The 9,535-nt window shown below is 39.4% G+C and overlaps 1 protein-coding gene across 1 annotated transcript; it reads right to left on the minus strand.

Annotated features, from left to right (window-relative positions):
- Positions 1-7,944: 7,944 nt before the first annotated feature.
- LOC107825918 (uncharacterized) lies at positions 7,945-8,898 on the minus strand. The gene has a single exon (XM_016652840.2). The coding sequence runs from the start codon at positions 8,896-8,898 to the stop codon at positions 7,945-7,947; it is 954 nt and encodes a 317-aa protein (XP_016508326.1).
- Between the last annotated feature and the right edge of the window lie 637 nt (positions 8,899-9,535).

A 9,535-nucleotide genomic window follows, 5' to 3' on the forward strand; every position in this document is an offset into this window, starting at 1 on the left:
ATCATTGATATGTTCCAATTGCTTGGAAGTTGCTCGCCTTCCATGGTGCCAAGTTTGTAGGACCATTTGCCTATTATTCCGAGGACGCAGTACGGTCCTTCCCAGTTGGACCTAGCTTCCCTTCATTTGGGTTTTGAGTGTTGAGGGTGACTTTCCTTCGGACTAAATACCTGACTCCGAAGTATCGTAGGTTTGTTCTCATGTTATAATACCTCTCGATCCTCTATTTTTTGGCAGCCATTCGGACTAGTGCAGCCTCTCGCTTTTCATCTAGTAGCTCGAGGGTTGTAGTTATGGCCTCGTTGTTCGAGTCCTCGAGGGCATGTCAAAAAATCTAGCACTCTTTTCTCCAACCTCGACCGGTATCAAAGCCTCGAACCCGTATACCAAAGAACGGTGTCTCTCCTGTGCTTGACTTTGAAGTTGTTTGGTATACCCATAGTACTTCGGGCAATACCTATCTCCATTGTCCCTTCGCATTTTCTAACCTCTTTTTTAAATTTTGGATGATGGTCTTGTTCATGGACTCGACCTGTCCATTTGTACATGGGTGATAGGGCATTGATAGGATCTTCTTGATTTTATGGTCTTCGAGTAATTTCGTCACCTTGCTACCTATGAACTACTTCCCATTATCACATGTAATCTCGGAGGGGATCCCGAATCAGCATATGATGTGGTCCTAGATGAAGTCAATGACTTCTTTTTCTCTTATCTTCTCAAATGCCTGTGCTTCCACCCATTTCGAAAAATAGTCAGTCATAAATAGAATAAATCTAGCTTTACCTGGCGCCGTTGGTAGGGGGCCGACGATGTCCATCCCTCATTTCATGAACGACCATGGTGATAAGACTAAATGTAGCTGTTCACTGGGTTGGTGAATTACTGGCGCAAACCTTTGGCATTTGTCACACCTTCGAACGAATTCCTTGGTGTCCTTCTCCATGTTGTCCCAATAGTAGCCTGCTCTGATCACCTTTTGAACCAAAGAATTGGCGCCGGAATGATTTCCACAAATCCCCTCGTGGATTTCTCGAAGTACATAATTGGTTCCCTCGGTCCCAAGTATACTACTAGAGGTCTGTCGAAGGTCCTTCTATATAGTGTTCCATTCTCGTCAAGTAAAAATCAAGCTACTTTGGCTCGAAGGGTCCTCGATTCTTTTGGGTCTGTGGGCAGCTTCCCGTTTCTCAAATAGTCGATGTATTTATTCCTCCAATCCCATGTTATACTTGTTGAGTTGATCTTGTCATGGCCTTCTTCAATCACCGACTTGGATAACTGTACGACAACCCCCAGGAGTATGTTATATTCTTCGATGAACGACCCCAGGTTTGCGAGTGCATCGACCTAACTGTTCTGATCTCGAGGAATGTGGACCAGAGTTCAATCTTTGAAGCGATGCAATATGACCTGAAGTTTGTCTAAGTATCTTTGCATTCTATCCTCTCGAAGCTCCCGTTTACTTGGTTGACTACTCGAAGGGAGTCGCATTTTGCTTCGATGACTTCTGCTCCTAGGCTCTTGGCCAACTCGAGATCTGCAATCATAGCCTCATACTCGGCCTCACTGTTAGTAAATTTTGAAGTTTTTATAGATTGCCTAATCATACCGCCATAGGTGATTTCAAAACGATGCTAAGCCCAAACCTTTTCACGCTCGAGGAATTGTCGGTGAATAGGGTCCATACCCCCAATGATGTGCACGTTTTTAGCAAGAGTTCTTTCTCTACCTCGTGCACGACGGTAGGCGTAAAGTCATCCACGAAGTTCGCCAAAATTTGGGACTTAATAGCCGTCTCTAGGTTGGTACATGATATCATACCCTCCGAGCTCGATGGCCTATTTGGCCAATCTGCCCGATAATTCAGGTTTGTGCAAGATGTTTTGAAGAGGGTACGTTGTTAAAACACATAGACAATGGCATTGAAAATAAGGTTTTAATTTCTGAGATGCAGTTATTAATGCAAGAGCTAATTTTTCTAAGTGTGGATACCTGGTTTCAGCATCTCCTAGAGTCCGACTTATGTAATAAATAGGAAATTGCATACCTTGTTCTTCCTGAACCAACACACCACTTACCGCTACTTTGGATATAGCCAGATACAAGTACAACATTTTATCTTCCTTCGGGGTGTGGAGCAAAGGCGGGCTCGAGAGATACCGCTTTAATACCTCTAAAGCATGTTGGCATTCCAGAGTCCACTCAAAGCTGTTTTTCTTCTTGAGCAAGAAGAAGAAATGATGACTCCGATCTGATGATCTCGAGATGAATCGTCCTAAGGCTTCTATCCGCCCGGTTAGCCGTTGTACGGCCTTCACATTATTCACCACTGTGATTTCTTCAATGGCCTTGATTTTTTCGGGGTTGATCTCGATCCCCCTATTCGACACCATGAAGCCTAAATATTTGCACAATCCTACTCCGAAGGCACATTTCTCAGGGTTGAGCTTCATGTTGTAACTTCTAAGGATATTGAATGTTTCCTGCAAATGAGTCAAATGGTCCTCTGCGCGCAAGGACTTAACTAGCATGTCATCAATATAAACTTTCATAGATTGGCCTATTTGATGTTCGAACATCTTATTAACTAGGTGTTGGCACATAGCTCCTCCATTTTTTAGTCCGAAGGGTATTACATTATAACAATATGTACCATACTTCGTGATGAACGAAGTTTTTTCCCTATCCTCTGGGTTCATTTGAATTTGATTATACCCGGAGGCGTCGAGAAAAGTGAGGATCTCGTGGTCGGCCGTGGCATTAATCAAGCGATCGATGTTGGGCAATGGGAATGAGTCTTTGGGGCATGGTTTATTCAAGTTTTTATAATCTACGCACATTCTTAATTTATTTCCTTTTTTGGGAACCACCACTACATTAGCCAACCATTGGGGGTATTTTACCTCCCTAATTGATCCTATTTTGAGGAGTTTTGTTACCTTGTCTTTGATGAATGCATATTTTACCTCATACTGAGGCCTCCTTTTTTATTTTTACTGGTTTTAACCTGGGATCGACACTTAGTCAATGGGTAGTTATTTCCGGCGGGATCCCTGTCATGTCTAAATGGAACCAAGCAAAGCAATCAATGTTGTTAATAAGAAATTGGATGAGCTTTTTTCCTGAGTTCGGGGGTTAATTCCTTTCCTAGGTATACCTTTCGATCTGGAAGATGCTCGATCAAGACGGCCTGTTCGAGTTCTTCGACCTTGATTTTGTTGCATCCGACTCCTCGGGGTAAATGAAGGTCTGAGGAGTGAGGAAGTCTTCTTCGTCATCTTCATTCGAATGCTCACATACCACATATTCCTCGGGGGTCAGCCCGTTTCCTGACTCAATTTGGACGGGGAGAGTCGATGTTGGTGCCATGTCGTTTACCGCGAACATCTCCATTATTGCATGTTGTTCGCGATACACCGTTTTTATACCATCTTTTGTTGGAAACTTCATCATCTGATGAAGAGTTGATGGTACCGCCCTCACGTTGTGTATCCACGGCCTTCCAAGTAAGGCATTGTGTCACCTTCGATGACATGAAACTTGGTGTCTTGAATTGTACCGGACACGTTGACTGCGAGGATGATTTCTCCCTTCGTTGTCTCACTTGCCATGTTGAATCCATTGAGGACTCGAGAGGTGGGCATGATCTGATCGAGCAGTCCGAGCTGCTCCACCACCTTCGACCTGATTATATTGGCTGAGCTACCTGGATCCACGAGCACACGTTTAACTTGAACATTATTCAAAAGAAAAGAAATTACCAATGCACCATTATGTGGTTGGGACAAGGATGCGATGTCTTCTTTTTTAAATGTAAGGGCATCCTAGGGTATATAGCTCCAAGTTTGCCTTTTCGTTGCAATGGACACTTTGGCCCGTTTGAATATGGGTCCTTGTGGGACGTCAGTTCCTCCAACGATCATGTGAATGATGTGCTCAGGTTTTTCTGGTCCATTCTTTCCACTCGCCTCTCTTTCTTGAAAGTGGTTTTGGGCTCGATTGTTGAGGAATTCTCGAAGGTGCCCTTTGTTGATCAGCCGGGCCACCTCCTCTCGGAGCTGCCTACAATCCTCGTTCCTATGACCGTGAATGCCATGGTATTCGCACATCAAGTTGGGGTTCCTTCAGGAAGGATCTGACTTTGCGGGCTTTGGCCATCTGGTATCCCTGGTTCTACCCATGGCTGATACGATGTCTGAGACATCGATGTTGAAGTTGTATTCTGACAATCAAGGTACCTCCATTGGCCTCGAATGCCTGTAAAACCTAGTCTTGCTCATAAGTCCCTAGGAATTTTGGCCTTGATCTACTCTTCGATCATTTCGAGGTATATTCCACCTCGAAGTGTCTCTTCAATCTTTGAAGTATGCCTGATACCTTTCTTTGCCTAATCTCGACTCCCTTTCTATAGACCTTGGTTCCTTTGCTAGGAGCCTACTTGGATATACTGAGCCAGAGGGGGCTCCCAATTGGTCGTCTTCGATCCTGATCTTCGATTGATACCTGTTATGCACATCCACCCAGGTCATGGCAGGATATTCGATCAAATTTTGCTTTAGCTTCTTCGAAGATATCGAGCTTCATTCATTCAAGCCCTAAGTGAAGGCCTGTACTGCCCAGTTATCGAAGACCGGTGGCAATTCCATTCACTCCATCTGGAAGCGAGATACAAATTCCCTCAGCATCTCGTTCTCCTTTTGTTTGATCTTGAAGATGTCGGACTTCCTTGTAGCAACCTTGATGGCACCGACATATGCTTTCACAAAAGAATCTGCCAACATGGCAAATGAATCCATCGAGTTCGGGGGTAGATTATGATACCACATCATGGTCCCCTTCGACAGTGTTTCTCCAAATTTCTTCAGCAAGACGGATTCAATCTCATCATCCTTTAAGTCATTCCCTTTTACAGTACAAGTATAAGCGGTAATGTGCTCATTGGGGTTCGTGGTCGCGTTGTACTTTGGGATATCGGGCATTCTGAATTTCTTCGGGGTGGGCTTCGGAGCCGCACTTGGTGGGAATGGTTTCTGCATGAACTTTTTTGAATCTACAACCTTCAGAATTGGGGGTACGCCTCGGATCTGATCGACCCTCGAGTTATAAGTCTCCACCTTTTTATCGTTAGCCTCTATCTTCTTTTCTCCTAACTCGATTCTTTTAGTCAATTCCTCGAGCATTTTCATGATTGTGGGGTCAGTCCCCAAGCCACTTTCATCGGGTCTTTCTAGCACTGGTTCGTGCTGCATGTTTACTGGTTCGGCGGCGTTAGGGGTTCTGTTCTGACTTTGAAGTTGAGCGATGTCGAATTGCTGATCTTGCAGCATCTCGAATATCACTTGGAGGTTGACTCCTCCTTCTTCCATTCCTCGTGCTTCTTGGCCTCCAGCCTGGGCTTCCTTGCGTCCATTCCTTATGGGGTCTGTGCCTACTTCCGTGTTTAGAGCATTGTGGGAGCCGATATCAACTAGCTCCACATTTGGCACTCCCTCAAGGTTTATAGGTGGTCCACCGAGCCCTATGCCACTGTTTTCTCCAAGTCCTTCACTGTCATGAGCAGGTGCATTTTGTGTGCTAGACATATTTTAGCCTGAAATTAAGAAAAATTGACAAGAAAAAGTATGAAGAATAACATGTGTTATCAGAAAACTAGCACCAAAACAATCACTATTATTTTTAGCCCCACGGTGGGCGCCAAACTGTTTACCTTGAAAATGGTATTAATAATTATATTTTATTTTATGGTTCTAAAAATATGTGATTTATTTCAATACTAGTTGTTAGGCAATAGATGTTAAGTGTAAGTAAAGAAAATAAGATATGCAAACTAATGATGTCGCAGGACTGGGCCTCGAGCTGGCTGGAATAGGGGGCCTCGAGGTCCAGTTAGGGCAGATAGCAATGAACGATTGATGAAGAAACAATGATATCGAAGGCGTCGAAGATAGCCTTTTGCGGTTAATAATGGGAAATAAATGAAGTACAATAAGTGAACAATAAATGAACAATCAATAGATTTGTAGTTAATTATTGAGCACGTTTTGGTAAGAAAAGCAGAGAATGTTCTATTATATTGAATATTCATGTGTTACAAAATGACAAAGGTCCCCTTTATATAGGAGGGCGGAATCCCAACATAGTACATGTCTAATAATGACGAGGAAATGCTATTGGTACAGCTGTGTAACGGCCTAGTACGGATTTGTACTGTTTCTCGCAGACTCTGTCAATTCTAATCATGTGCTCCCGGGAGTTTTCCGCATTTCCATGACGGTCGTCGATTTTCATGTTGCCTCGAGGTATGCTGTGATGAGTCTTCGATATACCCTCTCAAGGCGAGTGCTTCGGGGACGAGCCTTAGAATGTGCTTCGAGCCCATCGAGGCCGGGCTTGAAACACCATAGAAGCCTTAAAATAGGCCTTCACTGATTTTGACCGTATACATGGTTATTTGTGCACTTGCCCCAATATGTACTTTATGTAAAAGAATCGGGTGGTTCCAAAGAAGAATAATAAATTCTTTTGAAAATCATTCACAATAATATGGGTGGTTAACTGTTTTCTTTTAACTATTTTGTCATCACTATTCACAACCTATTTGGACGAATAGCCTGTTTGGTCAAGTTTCTCCAATAAAAAAGTATTTTTTTTTTCAAAGTTGAAGTATTTGCCCTAGATTTTGGAAGAAAAAAAAATACTTTTGAGGAGAAGCAGAAGTAACTTTGGAGAAGCATAAAAAAGTAGATTCTCTCCAAAAAGTACTTTATGGAAAAAGCACTTTTGAGAAAATACACTTAAAAGCAGATTTTAAAAGCTTGGTCAAGCACTAATTGTTGCTCAGAAGTGCTTTCAAATTAATTAGCCAAACACAAACTGTTTCTCAACAAAAGTGCTTTTGAGAAAAATAATTTTGAAAAAAAATACTTTTCAAAATAAGTTGATTTTTGCAGCTTTGGCTTGTTAGCCGTAAGTTCTCTAACACTTTGCTCCAAATTTACATAAGTTTTCCCAAAGTTCCTATCAAAAAACTATTTCACAATACTTAATATTTTAAAATAAGTGATAAAAAAGAAGAGAGATGACATCTCAACTAACTAGTCATGAGGAAAACGAATTTCAATGTATGATCTTAGTTTAATACAAGAACATGACAATGTTGATAGATATGGTCTTGTCATTATTAAGAGTACCGAATTGTCAATAAAAACAGGCACGTAACGTGGACTAAATCGTAGTACTAACATTTTGTCTTGGATTGTGGCACATGTTCATGTTTTTTTTGCTTGTTATTATCTTACGAGACTCATCACATTCACTAGATTCACATCTAGAATCTTCAGTAAATTCAGTACAAATATGATATATATGTATTTAAATAAAATTTTATGCATATATAGTTCGAGCCGTAAATAATAAATTCAGTTAACTCATAATAAATGCCCTAAATCTATCTCTATATCTAACATATCAAAAATCAAATGGTCCGTGTCTGGGACTCATTTGCTAATACTAGGATATTCCCTCCATCTCAATCAATTTATTTGGCAGTGTTTGATTTGACACAAAATTTAATAAAAAAGAAAAAAAAACTTTTAAATTTTGTATTCTAAAACAAGTCATAAATAATTGTGACTGTAAATCATTTTATCAAGGATAAATTAAAAGAAATTGGGACAGAAAACATAGCAAATTTCTGACTTGATTTCTAGCAAAATGCAAAATTAATTCTAAAAAGGGAATTATTCATCTAATGATCCAGCTTACAATAGTAAAACTAATACAGGAATATGGATATTTTTCACTAGTTTTCAGTGATTTGACAATAACCACTCCCCTAACTCGTAAAGAAAACAACATTACATAAACAAGAAATAAAAAAATAAAAAGACAAATATTGTCTATACAAAAAAAAATGCAATTAATAACTAAACATCAAAATTATCATGATTTGCGTGATAATCCAAAGCCATTAGCCAATGCATGAACAGCAGGATTAAAAGCCAATTGTCCCAAAATCCCTTGTTTGTAAGGCAAGAAAGTTCTCTTTTTCAAATCAGAAGAAACTGCTCTATTTACTGTATAATGCAATTCATGAGCTGAAACTTGTCCCTTTTTTCTTCCTCTTGTTGTAACAATAGCTTTAGATGAAGAAATAGGACAATCATTTCCCTTAAAACTTGAACCTTTCCCTTCTTTACAAGCAGCAGTATATTTCTTTAATGGATCTTTATCTGATGCTCTTCCTTCTGATGCACTCCTAAATAAGAAAAAATCTTTAAATCTCCATTTTCTGCTTCCTTTATTAGAAAATGATGATGTCAAAACTGAACATGTAGAATTACTACTTTCCTTTTCTTCTTCTTCCTCCCATTGATATTGAGAAATTCTCATAGGAGAAAGTGATCTTGTTTCTCTTCTACTTGAAGAAGATGACATACTCCCATTTGATGAAACTCTCTGTTTTGCCCTACTTTCCCTTTCTGTTGCACAACTTTTTCTTGTATTTTTTTGAGTAGAAATAACAAAAGGGTGTTCAGTTTCTTGTTTCTTGTTTCTTGTTTGAGTTTCTGAAATAGGGGATGGTTTTAAAGGCTTGATCATACCACCATCAAACAGTTCTTCAGCTGAAACAGAACATTTTTCCAACTCTTGACTAACATCAAAAGCAAAATCATCTCCACTAACATGGCTAGAAATTTCAACATTATTATCAGCTAAGAACAAACTATCGAATTCGCGATAAAATTGGGAGAGATGAGATGGACTAGGAGGAGCACTATAGTAATATTCACCATTAAAGGGTTTTGGTGTAGAAGGTGGAGTAGTAAATGGTGATGATCTTGCACTATTGAACTCGAAATTATCCATTTCATTATAGGGTATTGCTACTTCCATTTTTTTTCTTTTGCTGGTTTCTGTTCAATGAAAGCTAAGCAGAAACAGAAGAAAATGGTGTTTTTAAGATGTTTATATAAGGAAAGGAAGGAGGAGAGCTTAATATTATTGACTTATGTGGGCTATGAGTTTAAATTCTAATTTAAACAAGCCGCCTTTTATTACCTTTCTATAAAAAAAAAATTGTCATGTTTTTTTAGGTACAGATGTCATGTTGATTTTGGACATAATGTATATGATGACCTACAATTATATAAATCTTGGATTGTTCTTCAAGTAAAAGTTAAAGATATTTGGAAAATGACATGAAGAATTACAAGTGTAATGTAATTGAAGAGGTTATAGTCATGCGTAATGAGCTTCATCATCTTAGGCTGATCATTTACCTATATTTTGTAATTGCAAATAAAGTCCCTCTAGTTTCCAGAATTATATTTACATCCTTGTAGATATTTCATAAGGCGTTTGGACATAAATCTTTTCGAAACTTGAAAAAAGGGCAAAAAGACCTCCTGATTTTATTTATAGAAAAAAATAGAAATTTAAAAAATAAAAAAAAAGTTTGAAGTTATGTTGAAAATAATTTTTGAAAGTTGAATTTGTGTTTGGATATGCATTATATTTTGAAAAAAAATTG

The sequence above is a fragment of the Nicotiana tabacum genome, chromosome 16 (genome assembly GCF_000715075.1).
Source record: "Nicotiana tabacum cultivar K326 chromosome 16, ASM71507v2, whole genome shotgun sequence".
NCBI lineage: Eukaryota > Viridiplantae > Streptophyta > Magnoliopsida > Solanales > Solanaceae > Nicotiana > Nicotiana tabacum.

Bases quoted from the DNA above. Each gene is read 5' to 3' on its own strand.
- LOC107825918 (XM_016652840.2), bottom strand. From the start codon at position 8,898: ATGGAAGTAGCAATACCCTATAATGAAATGGATAATTTCGAGTTCAAT.